The following is a 21717-nucleotide window of genomic DNA, read 5'->3' on the forward strand; positions in this document are numbered from 1 at the left end:
GAGAGAAAGGGTTGATGAATTTGGAATATAGAGATGTGAAATGAGTTTTCAATCTCGTAAGACTCTTGAAAAATAGTCTTACTGAACGAGGTGTATTTTCCTGCGATACATAGTGTCTAGTTTCTTTTCTGATCAAGTAGTAAAACCACGGCATCCAGCTCCTTCCAAAGGGGGTACTGTCTACTGTTGAGTATGGCCGCGGGATTTTCAGAAACAGGGGCGCAGGTAATGTTGCCATTGGTGTAGAAATCATGGTCTTGGTATTACCAGCAAATGTCCTGGTTGCAGTTCTCACCCTCTGGAAGACGATTTGCAATGTGCTCAAAAAGACAATCACTTTAAATGTAAAACTTCAATCAAAAGACCAAATAAGTCGAGGCGTAGGCTGGTAGGCATGCGCATGTGGTCATGCAGGGTTTTTTTCCCTGTGTTCATACCTTGCCAGGCCTCTCCAATGCTCTGCGTTTGCTTTCTCGCCTGTGTCCTAGGTCGAACATTCTTTTCTAATTGCTTGTTTTTACAATTTTAGTGTCTTCCCTTGGTGCTCTTTGGTTAAATTGTGCAATTTGTCTATTTGTAAACTTCTGCGACGTACGTTTATAACTTTAATTCTTTCTAAAGATATCCTGCTGCAAACTGCTTGCTGACTACAATGACCTAAAATACATTTCTCAAAATAAGGAGGGCCTGACGTTTCAATCCTAGCAGAATCTTTCTCAAAGGCAAAATGACAAGTGGACAGGACAATCAAGCACACTTGTCATTTTGCCTTTTGAGGAAGATTCTGCTAGGATCAAAATGTCAGGCCCTCCATGTTTTGAGATTTTATTCTGTCTGAGCTTTTGGTGTTTCTTATTGACAATTGTTTGATGTCAATAAAGGTATTTCGAACACAAACAAGAGTAGGCCTAGCTAGGCGTAGCTCTGTCATCATGGTCATGTCTGTAGTATTCTCCATGATTTAATGAAAAAAGCATAGGCTGCCCAACCACAAGGTAAAAAGTGTTTCTGATCATGCTGACGATAGATCAGCATAACAAAGTTATATAATTATACTTTTTTTTATAAGGCCTACATGATTTAGGTCCAGTTTTAAATTAAAGTCACAATACGTCCTTATTCCATTAAAAAGGTTCAAACAATTTTGAATAGTCTAGTTTCTTTTGTCATGTTGGTCATTTTTAGCTTTTTGCCCGACTGGGGAGTAAACCCTCTCTCGAGTCTCTGGACCTCAGACTTTTCCCGCCTCCCCACTTCCTTCGTCCCGGCGATGCGGTCGAGTTCTATGGGCCCAGTGGGTGCGGCAAGACCGAGATTCTCCTCCACCTGACGAGCAACTGCATCCTCCCCGAGACCTGGAGGGGGGCAGAGCTGGGTGGCAGAGGGGTGGGCATGATCTTGGTGGACACAGACTTCCAGTTTTCCATGCTGCGGTTGTTCCAGGTCCTGGAGAGCCGGATAATAGATGCCATGGAACAGAGGAAGGCAGGGATTGAGAGACCAAAAGAGCCACGAGCTGCATGCTGTGCATGTAAGTCATAGCAGACTCCAGTCGTTGGTACCCATCGAAATGATAAATCAATACATTCACAATACTTGAACTACGAAATGGCCTGATAAAGAGACTAGTCATTGCAAGGTTTGTGTCTGTGTTGGATGTAAAGTGTAACGTTAATTAAAACTTATTTATGAAGGTGAAAAGGCCAAGTTTACGTACTTGGTTAGTTTCCTGCTGAAACATCCTCTAGGGATCTTGACTAGGAGGTCATGGGGAGGGTGGGCGTCTAATTCTTAGTCAGGTACTTGGTTAGAGTGCCAGTTTAGGCATGTTATCTTATTCCTTCTGTGAGGAGAGAATTCAGGTCTGGAATTCTCACACTTGGTGCCCCATGTAACTGAAACTGTGAAAACGAGGTTCCATTCATATTTGCAAGGTTTTAGTTTGAAGGTAGAAGCGAGTGTTATTTTTTTAATTGTTTTGCTTTGTTTTAGTGGGGGTTTTTCTGATCACTCCTAATCGGTCACGGTATTGTCTGTTAACTGCTAATCTGATCTTTTTATTATGGCATTGCAGCAGATGCATCAACTCCCAGAGGGAATGCAGATCTGAAGACCGAGCCTTCTCGGCCTGAATTGGGAACCTGTAAAATGTGCGAGACACAACGTACAACCAGTGATGGGACCAGTGTGAGTGACCGTACAGAATTACTCAATGTTAACAGAAAAATCTGTTTGTGTGATGACGTTCAAATGGGTAAACAGACTGGCAGAAAAAGGACAAGAACTGGCCAGATCATATCATGCAATGGTGAATGCAGTAAAAGGATAAAAGAACAGGTGGGCAGTGGGGATCCGGCAGATGGTGGAGACTGTTTTGAGATGCCCACAGCTGACCAGATAGAGGCTTTCATCAAAACCTGCCTGAACCGGTTCTATCTGGTCCGCGCCGGCGGAGGGAGCGACCAGCTCGTCGTTACCTTGCACTCGCTGGAGTCGCTCATCGCCAACAGGCCTGACGTCAGCGTCCTGATGCTGGAGAATGTTGGCGCTTTCTATTGGACAGACAGGATGAGCGGGAGCGTAGCCTCGGTGCAGGAGGCCAATCAGCGGAGAGCGGTCGCCGTCATCAAGCGTCTGATTGGTGAATACCAGCTGGTGCTGCTGACAACCAAGCCAGCTCTCATCCAGCGCGGCCAACGGAGCTACTTCCGGACCGACGAGGACTGTGTCACGCCGACTACACGCTCAAACCCGTCTCACTCAGATTATGAACATCATGAGTTTATGTGCAGTGCCTGGAATAAGCTTATCACTCATCGATTTGTAATGAAAAGACATGAACATGTAGTTCATGCACACCGTCAAATATCAACTCAGTCTCATTTCACAGCGCTGAGAACTTTACCCACTCCGGGTTATTTATGCAGGTTCGCCATCACAAATAAGGGTGTTGTGCACCAGTGAAACGTTGTACCAACAAAATCCAGCATCTCGGGCTAGTCTTAATTTCCAGCCACATTTTTCACGGAACAAGACACTAGCTACAGTTGTTTCAACTTACAGCCATATTTCTGACTGAGTATGACACACTTTTGACCAAAATAAGGATGAATTTCTGACAAACAAATTCATGACTTCAAAAAATAAATATTCTGTCAGACAATTTTAATATCTGTTCCCTTTTTTAAATATTTGTTTCCATCTGGCAGATCATTTTGTTCAAGCAGAAGCATGCCTTTCATTAAAACATCTCATGTAACTCCAATGAAAATAAACAAAAAGAAGTCATATCCAGATTCTTTAATCACAATCATTCTGAGAATTTCCACACTGCTCGTTTTGTGTTAAATGAGCTCTCGTTCAGATTCCTTTAACACCTTTCACATCCACTTGTTTCACAGAACGAATGCATGTACATTTATTTTCTACTTGAAAAGTAACGCACATCTATTTAAATTCATACGTGTAGGTTACCAACTCTACAAACTTCACGGTTTACTTCCACAAAGATGGTAGAGTTCCACAGAGGTCTCGCAAGCCCTTTTCTTGATCTTTTTAACCCCTTCGCCCCGGGAGAGGGCGAGAGCCGGGGCTTTGTGTGAGGATTAGTGCGTAGCACACACACAGTCTATTCACCATGCAGCTGCTGGTTCAATGGGACCTGCTGATGGACAAAGCCCTCCATTCAGGGCATACCACAGCCCAGCAGTCACGGTCAATAGAATCCCAGTGCGAAGGGGTTAACCCAATGCGCCCATTTTCCTCTGAAAGTATCTTTTCATACAAAAGACTCCACTCCCTACTGCCTCGCCCCCCCGGACATTTAAAGGTCTGATACCTTGTCCCTTGACCAGTATTTGAAGTAGAACTGATGAGGAAACAGCAACTCCAACCATAAGGTCAATTTTAGCCACGTCCGAATTACTTAGCAGCTGCTTGAAATTACGCACGAGTCTATGGTAGTGGCTGCAGCCAGTTCCCATAGATTTGTAGGCAATTTCTAGCCACAGCCAAGTAAATCGGACACGGTCTTTCAAAGCTTCCCACGTACTGTGCCACTACAACTTTGACTAATGTTTCTCATACACATCTGGTGAGCATCTGGTTCGGTAGGTAGTCAGTGAGTCACCTGTAGTTCTGAACCATTTTAAGTTTTGAACCACCAATGAGGCTGTCACAAACCATCCTCAAAGCGCCCTCTAAAGTTGTTCCGCGCACGGTATATGTTTCATTCAGTTGTTGAATTGAGATAAGACTATTTTTGTAGTGACTACGAGGGCACAAACACAGATGCGCAGATGGGGCAGCATTGTTGTAGAACTTTCCTCAGCCAGACACAATCTAACGAGTGAGGAGAAAGCAAGAGCGCTAGTATACATGGAAGTAAAGCCAAGGTGACCTGAACCAGCCGACACTTACAACAACTCTCAAGGAAAGCTTGCATTTCAACGTCACAGGTAGCAGGATCTTGAGGGTAATGTTATATGGGACTTTCAAAAAGCGTAACTCCAAAAACAACAGGGATGTGTTAACAAACCAGCTCAGTTATTTCAAAAAGCTTAAGTTATCCGAGAACAAAGCACCCAACGTCATTCCAAGTTGACCAAATTTGGCATGTGAGATCTGGAATATGGTCTCCAGCCTCGCGTACAGCTATTGCGTTCTCCAGTGACCTATGATGCGCTTCATCTCGAGCGTACACTTCTGAAAGATCGATCAGGTGTTATCTCGCAATAATGGCATCTTACTTTGTTTTTACACGAGGGAATACAACCATAACCAGACTCGGTGCTTGACCAAAAATATCTCTTTTTTGTAGTGTTGAAAAAATTCTAGTGAAATGCTTGAAGGAATGACAGAGCCAAAATATCATATGGGGCATAAAAAAATTACTTCTGTTCTTTATCTTATAGGAACAACCAAAAACAGCAGCATTGGTTCGCACACGAAAGCATCCCCTGCTTGTGTAGTACCTTACCAGAATGGTCTTGTGCTGACAGGGCTAAACCGTCACAGTGCACACACTCGCGAGTCTTGGACGTTGTCTGGCACAGCAGTAGGCTCAACTGACACCGAGCTGGGAAGATGATTGAGAAAAAGTCTGTGATTAAAAATTATGTTCATTTGCATATCCAGGAGGAGCCTGCCCCCCAAAAGGAACAATCTTGTTTTGTTTTTAAATCATTGTAATTGAAGGTGATTTCTCAGGACCTCCGATTCTCTGCCACCCCGATCTGTATAAAAAGCCCCCAAAGTTCCTCAAAAAAGGCTGCATTATGAAACTCCCACATTCTCCCCTCCCCCCTAAAAAAGAAACTTGATCCTGTACCCACCCTAGACTTGGACTGAGTTTGTAAGAGAAATGAGGTTAACAAGTACATTTATGAACACTTGTAGGTGCTGTGTTATATTATCCATTACCTAGTCCCTGACTTTTTTAAGTGAGCACAATTTCCCATCGAGAAATGGACTAATTTCATAACAAAACCAGTGTTTGCATCCCCCCCAAAAGTTAAATACCAACACTGCAATAAAACAAACACAAAATGCTATCAAAAGACCGAATAAACCCTCTACTCACTCCATCTGTGTCCGTTGAGGCAGGCGTCGTAAATTGCACTGGTGAATGCTATAAGTATGACATAGTCAAGGAACATGCTCTTCCGATTTGAAATGCATTTCCTATCCGAGTATCCAGGTTCTAATCCCTGAAACCGCATAAAAGACTTTGTAGTTCTGGTATTTGATCATTTTAAATGTTGGTTTGTGTTTGCTGAAGATAACACCGTTCATGGGAAAAGTACGAACACTGCCCAGGGTCAGCTCATTTATATAACTGCATACTCCATAATACGGTATGCATTTTAGGTGTTTCTAGTTTCTTGGGGGTTGAAAATTCTTCCATTAAGACAACAGTTCTTAAACTCTTTGCAATTTTACAGAGGATATTTTCTCCGCACAGGTCACATGACTCTCTCTTCCCCACCTCTGTTACGTGAGGATTGCATTTATAGGCCTCTGTAACCAGACTCCTGATTGGCTCATCCTTGCTTCTGCTGCAGGTTGACAGCCAATCAGCCATCAGCAACAGTGCGGTGGTATGAGATGTTGCTATGCAAGAAAGTAAAAAGTTTTTAAAAATTGAATTACAATAGCTCTGCTGATTATCGAAATTCTTGTTTTGGAACAAAAGTTGATTGATCTCATGTCAGTGGATTGTCCACCACTATAAAGAACTGTATTTTGAAAGTGAAATTTCAAATGCAAAGGACAATTTCATTTGGAAACTTTAAAACACAGACCCTCCCACTTCAATTTTCTTCCTTCCAGCAAAATTGATGACAGGCCAACCACACCAGTTCCCTGTTGTGATATTCAAATTACAGAGCCAAGAACAAGCACACAAGTGAAAGTGCACCAGATGCTTAACCTACCATTGTCGGCAACTTTTTCTGTGGACATTTTTTGCCACGACTGAAGGGCCTTCACTATGTGCAGTTGTCGCAGCTCTCTTTCGATCTCCAATATGCCCGCTTCCTTTTCAAATAAACGACACACAAAGATCAGGAAAGAAAACATCTAACACTAACCGAACAACAAAATCCAAGTTAAGACTTAAAGTCCAATTTCCTGATTTTTTTTTAATCAAAAGATTCCCAAGGATTCACAGGACAGTTTACAATGGAAGTTGTGTTAGCGCATCCTCAGGGAGCAAAAGCTCGTGTAAACCTTTTGTGTATTCATTGTAACTAAACGGAATAACAAAAGCAGCCTCTGGAGACACCATGGAGACACCAGCAACACATAACCTCTTTTACCAGGAAAAAGCTGGTGAGAAATAGTTGACCAATTTTAAGTCGCATCAAAATCTGATATTGTAAGGCTCTGTCTTTGCCTTTAGCATTGGCCCAGCACAGAGAATAGCCATAGCCATAAACAGCAACTGTTTTGGACAATGAATTATATAACCAATGCGGCATTGGCCGATAAGCCTATTTGGTACCTCAAAGAGGAAAGGCCATCCAAGAACAAAGCACGAGTGCCAGTTGGCGTATGGCCACAATGATAGGGCAGATCTTCCACGTTGATAGCCGCCTCGGGTAGAAGCACCCCCTCATGGGTTGAAAGAGCCGCGTCGGTCGGGAGTGTTAATTTTGTTCATAGCGACTTGCACGCAATGCATGCATCTCATATTCATTTGTGAAATAAACCAAACCAAACCAGTAGTGGCCATAGACAGATGCAGTAAGCCTAGCCACTACACAAGTGGGGACTTAGCCTGTGCTCTTCTCCAATGTTCCAGCTGCACACATCGTACGCACCATGCATGCATTTCAGACTGTTGTGCACGCAGGTCGGACGTTACACGGAGATTGGTCAGAAAATAATGGAGCGGGGCTTAATGGATCAGTCTCTTGTCTTAGTAAACAAAATGAGATGGAATGAGCTTTGATCCAGTTGATGAGCACTCTCCTGGTGTACCTACCAGCTGCTGTATCTGTTCCTCCTTCCCGTTCTCTCCCTCGGCATCCTTGCCCGCCCCCCGGGCCCTGCCCAGTCTCAGCCTCAGCAGGAACCGCCGCAGTCGCAGGGTGTAGCAGTAGGAGCGGTCCTGTTCCCGGCCCTGCGAGGCCTCCACGATCGACTCCCCGTCGGCGAGGGACTCTAACTCCGGAGGGAGGCCGTTGACTGCGTTGACCGCCGTCTGGCGGATGAACTCTAGCAGGTCAGTCTTCTCGCCCAGGTCTCCTGGAAGAAGCAATTGTTAAAAACAGAAACCTCCATCAAGCCCAATTCAGGGGGAGATCAGAAGACAATGGTGGCAAAAGAGCACCAAAAATTGGGTGGGGAGAAATAATGAGAAAGGCAATTTTTTTGGGGGGGGGGTTCATTTCCCTCCCTTCCAAAAGTTTGTCATGAGACCCGACTGAAGCCTCATCCCTCAGAAAAGCCATGAAAGGTTACATACAAACATTTTAGTTCACTGATTTTTCAAGTGTTGAATATATAAAAAATGAATGTTTCACATTTTAAGTGCGACGGATAGAATAAAAAAATTGCAGCCAGAAACATTCATTCTTGTACACCAGCATGCTGTTGGTCAGACACATTCAGTGTTACCCATGAATGACAGTTTTAGCATTGGTAATAAGACGGAAAGCGGAAAGTGCACAATCGCTTCATCTGGTCATCTTTCTGTACCAACAGGTGTGCTGGACAGGTGGCGACTGGGGCTGGTGATTACTCACTTCATGGTTATTCACTTACTTTGGCAGTCCAGCAATCTGGCCAGGACGGTGTCCATCTTTCCCAAAGTGTGAAAATTCAGGGACTTTGGGTAAGGCTTCCTCTTGCCAATGCGAGCCCTGAAAAATTTAAAGACACCTTGACATCACCCTTCATGACGTCATCACATGTCCTCACAACCTTCCACAAGTCTATCACGCATACTATTCAAAACAATCAATCAAAAAAAGTGCGTCCTGACGTCAGGCCGCGCTATTTTTGATTGATTTATTTCACTTCTTACCAGTCAGTGAGCAGTTTGCGGCAGCTACATCTTTGCTACTGTTCAAAACAACCTTGACAAAAGCGTTCCTACGTCAACTGTTCACCATGCTTAACTGGTGACTTGTCTTTATGAAAGGTCTTCCGGGCGGGGTTGGAAGGGGCAAGTGACAGGAGAGCCTGGATGAGTTTATTGGTTCATTTAATGATACCCGAGGACACTTACGTCACTGCTTTTGCTACAAAGATGCCATGGGGCGAGAGTGCAATACCCGAAGACTTGGTGTTTGCATCTGGGGGTTCCAAAACTTCCATCTCCCAAACTCGGTCTACGTTTGCAATTTGAAGAAAAGAAAGATTTACCAGGGAACCAGTTGGAAGCAATAAGCATTGTATAATGTTTTGTTGAGCAAAATGCTAGTGCGGCAAGCAGAGTTCTGTGGTGAGGAACAGTGAAAAAAAGACATTTACCCGACTTTGTCCAGTCGATGACGGTCTGATGAACCGCGCCAAATGTGCTACTTGTCAACACTATGCTTCCAGAAACACACATACCTTCAATGAAAGACAGCATTTACTGAAATGATATATTTTGGTGATTAAGGTACAGTGGTCCAAAGTTGTTGCAATGCAATTTCAGTGTTAAGTACTGCTGTATTTGGTGGGGAGCTTGTTTTCAGCTGCGTTGCAGTTGTGTTGTGCTTGTGTTTCGTTTTGTCTTCAGCATGGTTCTCATTTCAGCCATTTGTGGCCCACTGTTGCATTTAGTAAGGTCCTATTACAGCTGTGTTGCATTTTGTTGTTTTCAGTATGGTTCCCATTTCAGCCATGTGTTGCAAACTGTTGCATTTAGTAAGGTCCTATTACAGCTGTTTTACATTTTGTTGTATTAAGCACGGTTCTCATTTCAGTCGTGTGTTCCACTTTGTTGTATTCGGTAAGGTTCTACTGTGGCTGTTTTGCATTTTGTTGCATTCAACATGGCTCTCATTTCAGTTGTGTCCCATTTTACAGCATTCAGCAGCGGTCACCAATTCAGCCCTGTTGTATTTTGCTGCACCAAGTAGCATTTTCATTTCAACTATGTGCGTTTTGTTCCATTTCAATAACACGTTACCAACAGTAAAAGTTTTATAGTCAAGACCATCACAAGTCCCTGCAACTCCATCAAAAGCCATTCAGTCACAAAGAAAGTCACAAGCTGTTCAAGAGAACTCTGGCAAAAGCATTCCTTCATCATTGTTCACCACGTTACTTATGACTGGACTTCTGACTAAGCTTGTGATGAAGGGACTCATGAAACGACTTGCAATGGACTAAACTGCGACACTATAGAGATAAGCGTGATTAGAAATACAGAACCACTTATTTATACCCAAATTTCTCTTGATAAGCTCTGGCCAGAATATTTCTTACTTGATGCCGGTACAGTGTGTTGGTCAGGGGTGTGGGTGTGCCGAACCACAGTCCTGCTGCCCAGGTCAACCAGGAATGCCATGAGAAATAGGCCTTTAGTCACAACAAGGGTTGCAGTACCTGGCGACTCCTTTAAGGAAAGATATTATAACTTGCACCTAAGTAAAGGCTTAAGACACTTAGTTCCTTTTCAACAGACACTAGAACTGCATTTTGGACTTAATGATAAGGATTGAAGATGATCATAATAACAATCAGGGATATTCATAAATTAATTGTGGATTTTTGCCCTGCCCGGGGTGTGTTATAACACTGTGTACTCAGTGTTTGCCCCTGAAGGCTTGTGAAAAAACCACAAGCGTACCCTGGTGGGCCTCGAACCCACAACTTACTACTTACTAGTGCAGACGTCTTAACCACTCGACCACCCAGCTTGCCGGTGTCGGCTGGCTGGTTCGAGTCAGATAGCGGCAGGTACCACAAACAAGTATTTCCAAGGATGGATTTGCGCCGGGGAGAAGTCACAGATATTCATAAAGCACATATATCTACCGTCACTGGTGTTCAATGTGATACATCATTATCCCAGCTCATTGGCCCATTAACATTCTCTGAAACCCCCTCAGCTCCTGGGGAAGTATACAGCTTGATGCCGCCATTTCGGACACAAATGGAGAATCAGACCATCAAACACAAGAAATCATCCGTACCCTCACAGGTAACTATTCATACCCCTGGATGAAGACGGGCAAGTGGGCAGTAAAGTGACTTGTCCAAGGTCACAGCCTGTAGCCAGCAGCTGGCTTTGAGCCCTGACCCTAATTTTTCAGAGTTCTAAACCCTTAACCACTCGGCAACATACTTCCACAACGAACACAAACAACAGCGCATGAGGAATGCCCAGCAGTTGAATCAAGCTTGCCATCAAAGACACTGGACAGCAATCTTGCTGAGATTTTTATTGGTGGAGGGTTTTCATCAATGCTTTAAAATGCATCGTTTCCACTAGGCTGATAGTTTAATGGACTGGTTCCAACCTATTTTTCAATAAGCCTGTACTTCTCCCAGACATGTCCTCACAAGATGTGACAATTTTTCAAGGGACCTTTGAAGGCAAGTCATAACGCTCTTAGCAAAATTATTTACCTCTGTGGGAGCAACCGTGGTCCACGCCATGTTGGATACGGACATCAAGTCCTTGTCTTTCCAGACATCCAGACATTTATCGAAAGTCGGTATTGACTTTTCACTGTCTTGCTGTAAGCTCCAAACTGAGATACGCCCCTCTCTATCACCAACTGCAAGCCATGCTACAAAATAATTAATGACAATGAATATTTATCAAATGCATGTATCTGCCAATAGGGATTCCCAAAATAATGACAATGAATATTTATTAAGAGCATGTATCTGCCAATAGGGGTTCCCAAAATAATGACAATGAATATTTATCAAACGCATGTATCTGCCAATAGGGATTCCCAAAATAATGACAATGAATATTTATCAAACGCATGTATCTGCCAATAGGGGTTCCCAAAATAATGACAATGAATATTTATTAAGAGCATGTATCTGCTAACAGGGGTTCCCAAAGCTCTGCATTATTGTCACCCCTGCTCAACGAGCCACTGAAGGAGCAAGCTGCTAAGCCATAGGCATTAACTACCTCTGCAGACAGAAAGATGCCAATTCACTCCAGGGTTTGAAGCAGCTTGTGATAAAATGTCTTGCCCATGAACACAAGCTGTTGCAAACACACTGGCTGGACTCAAACCAACAATTGACAAAACAAGCCCCCAAAGATGTTGAGTTTACTTTTGCAGGCCAAACGGCCACAACGTTCCACAAACCAGAGTATGGAGACAACGAAGTTGCCTCTCTACGAGAGTTTGACCACCAACCCAAAAGTCTAAAAATAAAGTTTTCTTACCTTTTGTAGTTTGACCGGCAATCAGCACAGCTGGCTCCCTACACCATGAGAGGGACACTGGCCACTGGTACCCACTGTCAAACGTGCTGTATAAACTGATGTCGGCCCTGTCCAAAATCCAAAATGAAGCTAAGAATTATCCACGCAACTTGGTGTGTCTGCAAGTAAACCAACCATGTGCATGCACCACCGATGTACCTGCTACTGCAGTCTAGTTTAACTTCAAACACAACATAGAGACAACATAAGCTTGAATAACCACTGTTGTCAATAGTTAATGAGTACATTAGATCACAGAATGAAAGCCATTGTAAGCTGCACCATGATTTGTGCTAAGGCAAAATGTTTGCTCAATGAAAATATCTTTATCAAGCCTTACTTACTCGCTCTTCAAATGCACTCGGAACTTCCAGATTACAACGTGTCCGCTTTTCATAGCAACTGCCAATAATCTGAATGAGTTTTCCTCGTATTCACTTATGCCATCAAGTGGAAGTCCCTCTGCCTGGTTGAGACCCGACGTGGGGCCAAAGGTACCGGACCAGTCCATTGCTGAGAAAATAGAACACACCACAACATATCTCCGGTGATGATTGTAACGTTGTACAACGCTCACAGGCCTATAATGATCCGGTGTTGGCAATGTTGCTGTCTTACTGTTTATGTTTGATCATGAAACAAGGATGCCTCAAAATACCCACAGTACTGTCAGTTTTGAGCCTTGAGAAACTAAAAGGTTAGGATGATGGAAAAATGTTTGGTTGCAGAGGGGAGAATCACTGATAAACAATGTGGAGAAAAAAACAACGGTGTCAAGTTGAGATTTAAACAACACCAGTTTCAGCTGAGATGGGATTTGAACCCGGGTCAATGAAGTGAAAGGTACAACTGCAATATTTCGGCTATCAGAAACAACACATTAAACAACAATCAATTCATTAATACCAAGTAATGCTAATTTCCACTCGAGCAGTGTCCTTGATCGCTTGATCTGTGCATGATCGGTTGATCTTATTCACAATATTTTCATATTTCTGCCATCAGCAAATTGCCTTTTTCTTTCTGATTCACGGTTGTGGAAGATTGTTTCACGAAAAGAATGTTTAAGTTTTAGATGCAGAAGGTTGGCCCACTGCACCCCGTAGTCCTCTCCACCTCTCCCATTTTCACCACCGAGGGGGTGCTTGCATTGTGGCCTCTGCACTTACTGACAGCAGCTAGCATGTAGACACGATGCCTGAATTCTGCGCATTGAGCCTCTGGCGAGGCTGAGGTGGGTAGACGAGGGCGTGGTTCCTCACTGATATGAGCGTACCTTCGCTGGGAGAGGAGCTGGCTCAAAACGAGGGAGAGATCCTCAACCTGTAAAAAAACACCAGATGAGCACAGCTGAATAAATCTAATTGCACTTGGGCCACTGAACTTCATGAAATTAAATAACCATTAACCCATTCACGCCGGGTTTCTTTGACCGCGACTGCTGGGCTGCGGTATGCCCAGTATGCAAAGCCCTGTCCAGCATTATGAATAGAGTGTATGTGTGCTATGCGCTAATCCTCACACAAAGCCGTGGCAGTTGACGTCTCCCAGAGCGAAGGGGTTAACCCTAACCTTCCCTGATTCTTCAATTCCACCATAGGGCTTATAAGATTTGTTAGGATTAACAAATGCACAGCCCAGCCACTTTCACATTCTAACTTCAAGGTTCTTGTCTGTCAACTTCAAAATAACCCTGAGCTGCAACTTAGCCGCACGTATAAACATTTTGTTGCTTACTGACCCATACTGCATCACAGTGATTCTGCTGTGATTCATTACTTCCATCTGGGGCCAGATGGGGTCCTCTGAAGGTAAAGTATCTTGCTCATGGACACAAAGTCAGAGATAATCTACGCTGGAGAAATGACCTCACTGAACAGTGGCAGGTTGTGGTCGTCATGATTCTAGCTGCCGTACGCTCTACCTGTACTCTGACTGCCAACATTCAGTTATTCAAATTTAGCTGACCTCGGGTCAGAGTTTATCAAGGCAACATGCTCCATCCAAGACTGCGGCTGTGTTCAAACACAAGATAACTTACGTCTCAAGGCAAGACAGTTTGCCATTATCACTTCTTTGCCTGAACTTACCATGGCCAGTTTGCCTTTCTTAGACGTCCTCTTGTAGACTGTGAGTCTGTGATCCAATCCCAAGCAGGCTAATAAAATACTGAGCAAATACGAAAGATTTCTTGTCAAAAAATGATGAAACAGAGAACAAGAAGGCAAAGATACATGATCAATCAACGTTGCTTCTATTTCCATTTTAAGGATATATCAAGAATTGCATCACATCTGCAGCATTTAAACATTAGCTCTTGCAGAGATTCTTGGCTCAAACTTGGTGGTATTTCAATTTGGACTGAGAGGCAGACCTGTCAAATCTCTGGGTGCCGGCCGGTGACCACCTGACCAGCTTGAAGCTGTTCCTCTCAATACTGTCCTCTTGACAAATGTGCGGAGGTGGGCAAAGCGTCCGGTCTGTCAGGAAGGGCCGCACCACATCTGAAAAGGAGAAAAACTCAGAAGTCCATTCAGATGCTCCTTATTAGTTGGGGTTGAAAAACCTCACTCTAGAAAATGTAAGAGACATCAGACAGCTTTTAAATAACGGCAGAATTACTGCAATCCAATATTCTGCAACACTCCGAATCACTGCCAAGGAGTAATATTTGCAGTGTTGCAGTTTAGGCTGTCCCAAGTGAGCCATTCCGTGTCATTTCAACAAGGATTTACAGCTGACCCTCATGGACCGAAATGATATTTGGTGTGACAATTGGCCTGTTTGAGAAACTGCCGGAAATTTTTCTTTTTTTTATTTCATTTGCTTATTCTTGAGATACAGGTCAACGAACGCCCAAGTAATTTGCATAACCTCCAAACTTCAAACACTTGGAGTTCATAATGTGTAGCACCTGTAAAGCCAAGTGACATATTTTAAATCTCTTGCCAAGGCACTGATGTATCTGTCAAAACACAATTTTTCCCCTTTTAGAGGAACCATTGCTCATGCAAATCATTTGATTCCATTAACTTACGGTATTGTCTCTTATCCTCCTTTAACGTGCTCAAAGTAATGCCGACATCAAACTCCAAAATGGTGGCATGCCGCCTGATGATGGACTTGTGATAGACAAAGTCACTATTCTGTTCAGATGGGTCACACTGCAGAGACTGTTGAAAAAGGGAAGAACTCAATAATGGGTCATGTTTATTTCACATTTTGGAGTCACTAAATAAGTGTTATTTCTTTAATGTTAGGGTACGGTAATTTTGACTATCATGACGGTCATGACGGTCTGGGTACTATACTACGGCACTCAGCTGTCACCGTCACTGACATTGACAATCTGACATAGGCCTGTAATGTAAGTTATAAAACGCATAGCCAAGGCACGGGGCCCGGAGTCAAGAAATTTCTACATAATAACCCCCAAAACTTTTGTTTTTCTTTATTACAATTGTTCTTCCTATTAACTTACGAAAACATAAACACATTTTGGAGTTGCAATGGCTATTCTATTGTCTTCTGACCAAGCAACAGCGTCCAAACTGACTGGAGAATGAAATAGCTTCATGGGCGCCGCCATCTTTCTTCTCAGATCGTTCCATAATCTAAACGGGTGAGTGCAAGGGAATTCAAAGACAAATTCAAGTGCATATATGGGAAAAGTACAGCGAAAACTTTGTATTTATACAGAAAAAAACTAAGAGTAAATAAAAAATTCCATTTTTCGTCAGTTTATTTGTTTTGCAAGCACAACCCGCATAGTTCTACATACAATTTTAAAAATGTACAGTTCTTTCCAACTGGAAACCCCCACGACGTGGAAAAGGGTACCACCTGAAAAACAACACGTGCAAGAGCATCGATGAAATTAAAGATGGGAGAATAATGTTTGTCCACTTGGGAAATGGCTTTTCAGTTTAATTTTGATATAGGCCTACAAGAGCAAGATAATTGTGATGATGATCACGTTGTAGGTTCAAGTTCAGGTAATTTAGGGCTTACAATAAAACGTGGTGGTCTTTGACTCTTGACTTGCATCATCATGATCTTGCACGGCTTGCCTAATTTTAATTAGGCCTACTTACCGTGACTGCAGTACAGTACCAGGCCTGCGTGAGTTACCGATTAGGCCAGGCCATAGGCCTACCTAGCTTAATACAGTGTTGTTGTCAAACCTCTTGTTGAAAAACTTCTGATTCATTTAAAGTTAAATACTGAAATGCAGTTGAACCTTTGTGAAAATTGCTGTATCCATGGTACTCCGCCCTGGTAGGCTATCAACAGTATAATGTACCATCATATAATTTTGTCCGGTGCAGCAACGCTTGGAAATTGGGCAAGAATTCAGCTGCATGGTTGTGCTATTTAGCGTCAACAATAGTCAACACTCACAAGTAGCGTCAACAATTAATGCATCAACAACTTGAAAACTCCCTCTACATGCTCTACAGATTTAAAACTGGTTTTATCATATTCTAGAGACTCTAACAACTACATGTACCACTCTGTAAGAGAAACACAAAATTTGCTTCCAGTTTCTCGCAGGAAAACGAAGATATTTTGCGTTTTTTTTTACTTAGAAAAAAAGGTTGACTCCTAATTATCTCATAAAGTAACATTTGCATGCCTGGACTTCTAGTATCCTTTTCCTTGGCACACAATGAATTTATTTGTATGAGACCCAAATTGTTACTTCTGTCATTTCACTTGGCTTTCAGAGCCGCTGTCACACTATCCCACCTCCCTCATAGGCCTCTTCCTTCCCAGTTTCCCCTGCAGCGTGAACTTGGCAAACTTATCCCCATATGTCCACATCTGCTGCAGATCTCTATATATACATACATATGGCTGTGTTTCCTAATATTAGGTCCCAGCAAAGATGATTCAAGCAAGACCAAGGACATTTTAAGACCCGCCAAGGAATTGTACGCTCCTCCCACTCTGACAGCAACTGAGGTAATCTATGGGGAAAAATTTGAGTCTTCAAAGGTCAAGTGATCCAATATCCTAAATGGTAAATGGTAAAAATGCATAGGCATTTGAGGGAAAGAATTCCATATACGAAGTTCACTTTTTAGGAGAAATTTTTGCTCCAGGACAGATTTAAAAAGGGGCGACATTTATTTTTGGGGGATAGAGATGTGAAAGGGGGTTCAGTAACTTAGGGGGACAGGTTTAAAAAGAAGGGGCCCCACGCAATAAAACGGCAAAAAAGTGAGTCCTTTTGCCGTTCTTTTTTTCCCTACTATATCCTCTACCGTTTCCTCTTTCCTTCACTATCCCGTCCTTTTATTTCTCCACAGTTTTCCTGTCATTAGTACAAGGATTATTACAGTTAGTATACACATTTAAGACATTTAATCCAAATTGTGTCGTAAAGGGGAAGCGAACCTGCAATGAAGAGAACTGTTAGGTATAGAAATACAGCAGTCTAACTGACCACGCCACACGAGCGCTTGTTGCCGGAGAAAGTCGATATGTTCCATATAAAGTTACGGTTGAATTAAGGAGAGGTCAAGATGAGGTCAAGATGAATATTTAAAAAAATTAAATATTTATGAAACTGAATATGTAATTATTCACGAATATTTGTATAAATTAGAATATTTAAATATTAATAAATGTGGCTATCCGTTGTTAATATAAGTAGGTTGTGCCAAAGGAAATCAACTAGGTAAGGTACATGTCTGAGCACAATTGACTGTATGACGTGAGTTATCTCCGTACGTCGTATTATGTAAACCAAGAGAGAAAGAACAAGTAGAAATGCAGTCGGCCGTACGAAAGAAGGAATTTCAGTCCAATGCTGTATAAGAACTCAGGCTAGGTGGAGTGTTGCTTCATCCATTAGCAATACATGCACTATGAGCGAGAATTGGAGTCTTACGCGCAATTGGTGACAGAGGTGACTATCCACACCATACAGTGGAAGCGACCAGTTTGGGTTCTACCTGGCCGAATACATGTGGCGCTGCCGACATGCCGGAGTAGACCACTTCAATCAAATCCTTAAGGATGTTCTTCTCCTGTACAAGCCTACCCTCACATTTTAGAGCGCAGATAGCCACACAATAATCTAAAGACAGGTTTCAGCTCCCTTTTCCCCTTCCCTCTCTATAAATATAGAAAAAAACTCCTCCAACTGACAAGCACTCTCTAAAAGACTGAAATTTGGCCCTTTTTTCCTTCTAAACAAATTGTCCAACTTACAAACTGTCTGTAAAAGAAATTGGGCCCATTTTTCCTTCTAACCAAATCCTCCAACTTAAAAATTGTCGCAAAACACGCACTATTTTCCCCCAAGTAAAAATTGTATATGTACATGTACAGTAGGGCACATTGCGCGGCACCTCGTGAACTGTGTAGATCCATCCAGACAGATGACGGCCCTCTGCACTCCTCGTGTTGCGGATTCATGCATAAAATTACCTCAATGCTTGTGGCAGCCCAACCCCTTCCGGATATGATTCGGTTCATGCGCACACGTCGTGCGCATTCGCCATGTTCTTCAGAAGCAAAGATGGCCGCCTGTCGATGTAAACCTGGTCCATGTGTAGCTCCAAAAGTGTGCCCAAAACTCCACATTTCTGTCCTATGATGTTCAGCTCTTCAATGCCTATTGGAATCGTCTTCATTCAGCGATCAAAGTAAGGATACTTTTGTAGTAATTACGCGATATTACAGTGGACTTCGTATATGGAATTCTTCCCCATTTGAGTACTGTTCAGGGCAAGACATCCTATACTGCATAGATCCATCCATACCATATCACTCAAACTCCAACGGGCTCATTCTGTTGGAGTTTATCAGGTTTGGTACAGTAACCTGCATGTACAAGTACATAGACAAGTACATGAACCTGTTTGATTTTGTGAGGTTCAGTATGCTTTCTAGTGCAGTTGCCCAGGGGGTTAGGGTTAATGTCGACCTAGACGTTGACATTAGATTTACCTTGACCTCAACTCCCTTGGCACCAGTGGAAAGAACTTTCCTGAAACTGGCTAAAATTCACCCATGCAGTGAACTTGAAGTTTGGTAATATTCACATTTTGTTCATCTTTAAACCATTCCTCAATCATGAAAGTTATTTGAGATGTGATGTTCAAATTTTAAACCCCTGAGAATTGGTTGCTCCCTGGCTTGTTGCTGTATAATTACACGGTATTAAACTGCCAACAAAAATAGAAAGTTACTGCAGCAGAATGTGAGTAATTCCAGTTAGTTTCTCGTGCACAGTTCAGTGCAACATTGAGGTCCAGTGCCTGGGATGATGGTTTTGCTCATATAATATGGAAATTTGCCCGAGCATAAAGACCAAAAGGGCTCTGAAACAAAGATGACAACAGGGAGACAAAACTTGAAACAATGTTAATTGAAACAAAAGGGTGAAAATTTCAAGGGTTGCAGGGTGAAAATCAAATCAATAACGGAGTGCTAGTTTGCTGTAGTTGCTAGTGGTTGATTTCCTTTTTCAAAAAATATTATTTTTTGGTACTTGTATTTGTGGTTTTCATTTTCCCAGTCTTGTGCAGTGGAAACCTTGAAAATTGGCAACTTGGAGTTGCACTTCCTGAACCCTGAGGCCGTGGAATTTGACAGACTGCTGGGCAGCATCGAATATGGCAGTGACATTTCCAAGGCGGCAGAAAGTCACTCCGACCTCATACCCAATGTTTATGAGGGTAGGACTGCATATCAATTACTTAGCTGTGCCTAACAGAAATTCCCCGGTCTGTGAAAGTTAGATTGAGCCAGTAGCCATCTGGCTTATGTACGATCACCGACTGTTACCAAGGACTGTTAGTTTGGACATGGCTTCCGTCATTTGCCTATTTTAGCAGCCTTGACTGCATGCATTACCAGCAAAGGTCTTTTTTTCCTATTTTAATACAATTTCAGAATTTTTCTCCTTTCATTTCTCATCATTTGAGTCTCCTCCATTTCAACATTTTGTACTGTAGTCTTTATACATGTACTGTTGGGGGGGTCTGCAGGGAACTTTTTTCCCCTTTTTTCCTTCAGATTCAAATATCATACCTGATTTCTTAAGCCCTGTTGATTTCAAATGGAGTACTACTTGTCGTCATTAGTGTACAAATACTGGAATGGTTTAGAGACAATTTCGTCTAGGATTTATCTCTTAGCATAATCAATTTACTGAGTACCGTCCACTTTCCTGGAGGTTTATAGGCCGTGTCTGAATTACTTGGTTGGGGCTAGAAAGTAAGTGTAAGGCTGTGGTTGTGGCCACAGCCAGTTCCCGTAGAGTCGTGTAATTTAAGCTGCAGCCAAGTGATTCGGACGCAGCCTAAAAATAGAAATTTGCTAAGTTTAAAAAATTCCTGCTTAGCAAAAAAGGATACCAGGATACCATTTTGTTTAGCAGTGCTACCTGGTATGTACTCAGAAGCTCCACGACACAGCCTTAAGAAAAATGTCACTGCTTAAGAAGTTAAAAGGATGGTTATTTATTTCCCATTCAGCTCGGTGTGTCACGAATGCTTGAATAGAAAACTCTAGTCCTTCAAGACTCTCTCATATTTTAAAAAGCTTCTGTTCTGAGTTGAGAGTCTCTAATTGCAATAGGTAACTAATTGTATCATTTCCTTGAGTCTCAAAAAGGTTTTAGTCTGCAATTGGAACAAGTAACACATTACAGGTGTTTTAATCTCTGAAGGTGGTCTGAAGGTTTGGGAGTGTTCCATAGATCTGGTACACTACCTACACGAGGCAGAGTTACCACTTGAGAACAAGGACATCTTGGAGCTGGGCTGTGGGGCCGGACTGCCAGGCATCTATGCCCTCAAGAGAGCAGCAGCTGCTGTCCATTTCCAAGATTACGTGAGTCAGCATTGCTACTGTTAACCTCTTGTTTATTGCTTTGGCTGGTCGTGACCTAGGTCAGCGGCAAGTTTGAATGAGAACCATATTTTCACCTTGATGCATATTAAACCTTTAGGAATAGAGAAAAATTGCTGAGTGTTGTTGTAACCTTTTTCCCATAGAAGGTGGCTATTGTAAACTCTATTTTATTGTATTTTTATTTGAAGAATGAGGAGGTGATTGAGCACATGACAATCCCCAATGTCGCATTGAACCAATCTGACAAAGCACCAATCAATCAAGACCTTCGATTCTTTTCTGGAGACTGGAGCTTGGTACAGGAGAAGATAGTCTCTGCACATCCAGATGCAAAGTAAGCGCAGCTGAAAAGTTTAATAACAAATCATATTCATTGACAGCATCAAGTCTTTTTCAAACTTTAGTACCGTAGCTTCCTTTTTACCATTTATTTTTAGCTAATCTTTTTTGTCCATTGTAGGTATGATGTCATTCTGACTTCGGAAACAATTTACAGCCTGGAGTCACATGACAAGTTGTATAAGATTCTGCGAGCTCTGCTGAGACGAGATGGTGTGGTGTATCCTTACAGCTGAGAAACTGTGTTTAAGCCCGGGAAGTTCTTCCCTAATCCTCCAAAATCCATCAGGAAGTCTTGGAGGGTTTTGCAGGATCTGGGAAAGTAGACCTAGCCACTACAACTGTACATAGGGCTGTGTTCCCTATGAAACATTCAGTGCCAAGTCTCAGCCATTGGTTTGCGAAACTGCAGAGGATTTTTGAAAGGTTCCAAGCCAAATTCCCAGGTTTGAAAGAAGCCCGATAGTGAAAAGCGATCCGTAGAGAGCACAGTGATGTAATGTACGCAGTTGGCGTGGCGTCATGTTTTGTATCATTCTCAACATAACACTCTCATATATGAAGCACTCACTTTCGAAGACTAGTTTTGAATGAAAGATTATCGAGGACAG

General features: G+C 42.6%; 3 protein-coding genes across 7 annotated transcripts in view; 2 read left to right on the forward strand and 1 right to left on the reverse strand.

Annotated features, from left to right (window-relative positions):
* The first annotated feature begins 127 nt into the window (after window positions 1-127).
* Window positions 128-3169, forward strand: LOC110982544 (DNA repair protein XRCC2-like). 2 transcript variants are annotated; one of them, XM_087147826.1, is made up of 3 exons: window positions 128-225; window positions 1186-1531; window positions 2075-3169. In XM_087147826.1, exons 1-3 carry the CDS (start codon window positions 193-195, stop codon window positions 2962-2964), a joined length of 1269 nt encoding a protein of 422 aa, XP_087003952.1. In that variant the 5' UTR covers window positions 128-192; the 3' UTR covers window positions 2965-3169. The 2 variants fall into 2 exon arrangements, with proteins under 2 accessions (XP_087003952.1, XP_087003953.1); XM_087147827.1 differs by lacking the exon at window positions 128-225 and adding an exon at window positions 249-488.
* LOC110982579 (general transcription factor 3C polypeptide 4-like) lies at window positions 3128-16097 on the reverse strand. Of its 2 annotated transcripts, none has more exons than XM_022241089.2 (19): window positions 15991-16097; window positions 15430-15510; window positions 14934-15069; window positions 14271-14400; window positions 13987-14065; window positions 13066-13219; window positions 12241-12409; window positions 11858-11964; window positions 11071-11234; window positions 9925-10054; window positions 8980-9063; window positions 8735-8837; window positions 8269-8366; window positions 7487-7749; window positions 6435-6537; window positions 5950-6111; window positions 5582-5635; window positions 4979-5077; window positions 3128-4341 (listed from the first exon to the last, which is right to left on the reverse strand). In XM_022241089.2, exons 2-19 carry the CDS (start codon window positions 15505-15507, stop codon window positions 4271-4273), a joined length of 2184 nt encoding a protein of 727 aa, XP_022096781.2. In that variant the 5' UTR covers window positions 15508-15510; window positions 15991-16097; the 3' UTR covers window positions 3128-4270. The 2 variants fall into 2 exon arrangements, with proteins under 2 accessions (XP_022096781.2, XP_022096778.2); XM_022241086.2 differs by having other exon boundaries at window positions 15378-15510; window positions 15991-16095.
* LOC110982580 (histidine protein methyltransferase 1 homolog) overlaps window positions 15713-21717 on the forward strand; it is a 7476-nt gene continuing 1471 nt past the window's right edge. Inside the window, exons 1-6 of one of the 3 annotated variants that reach the window (XM_022241090.2) lie at window positions 15713-15891; window positions 16773-16861; window positions 19428-19587; window positions 20583-20746; window positions 20956-21101; window positions 21228-21326. In XM_022241090.2, coding sequence (XP_022096782.2) covers window positions 15810-15891; window positions 16773-16861; window positions 19428-19587; window positions 20583-20746; window positions 20956-21101; window positions 21228-21326 — 740 coding nt within the window. In that variant the 5' untranslated portion in view covers window positions 15713-15809. Of the gene's footprint in view, window positions 15892-16772; window positions 16920-19427; window positions 19588-20582; window positions 20747-20955; window positions 21102-21227; window positions 21327-21717 lie in introns of those variants that run through there. The other 2 variants (XM_022241091.2, XM_087147832.1) reach the window with 2 other exon arrangements.

The sequence above is a fragment of the Acanthaster planci genome, linkage group LG17 (genome assembly GCF_054643075.1).
Source record: "Acanthaster planci isolate LZ-2023a linkage group LG17, COTS_SCS, whole genome shotgun sequence".
Classification (NCBI taxonomy): domain Eukaryota; kingdom Metazoa; phylum Echinodermata; class Asteroidea; order Valvatida; family Acanthasteridae; genus Acanthaster; species Acanthaster planci.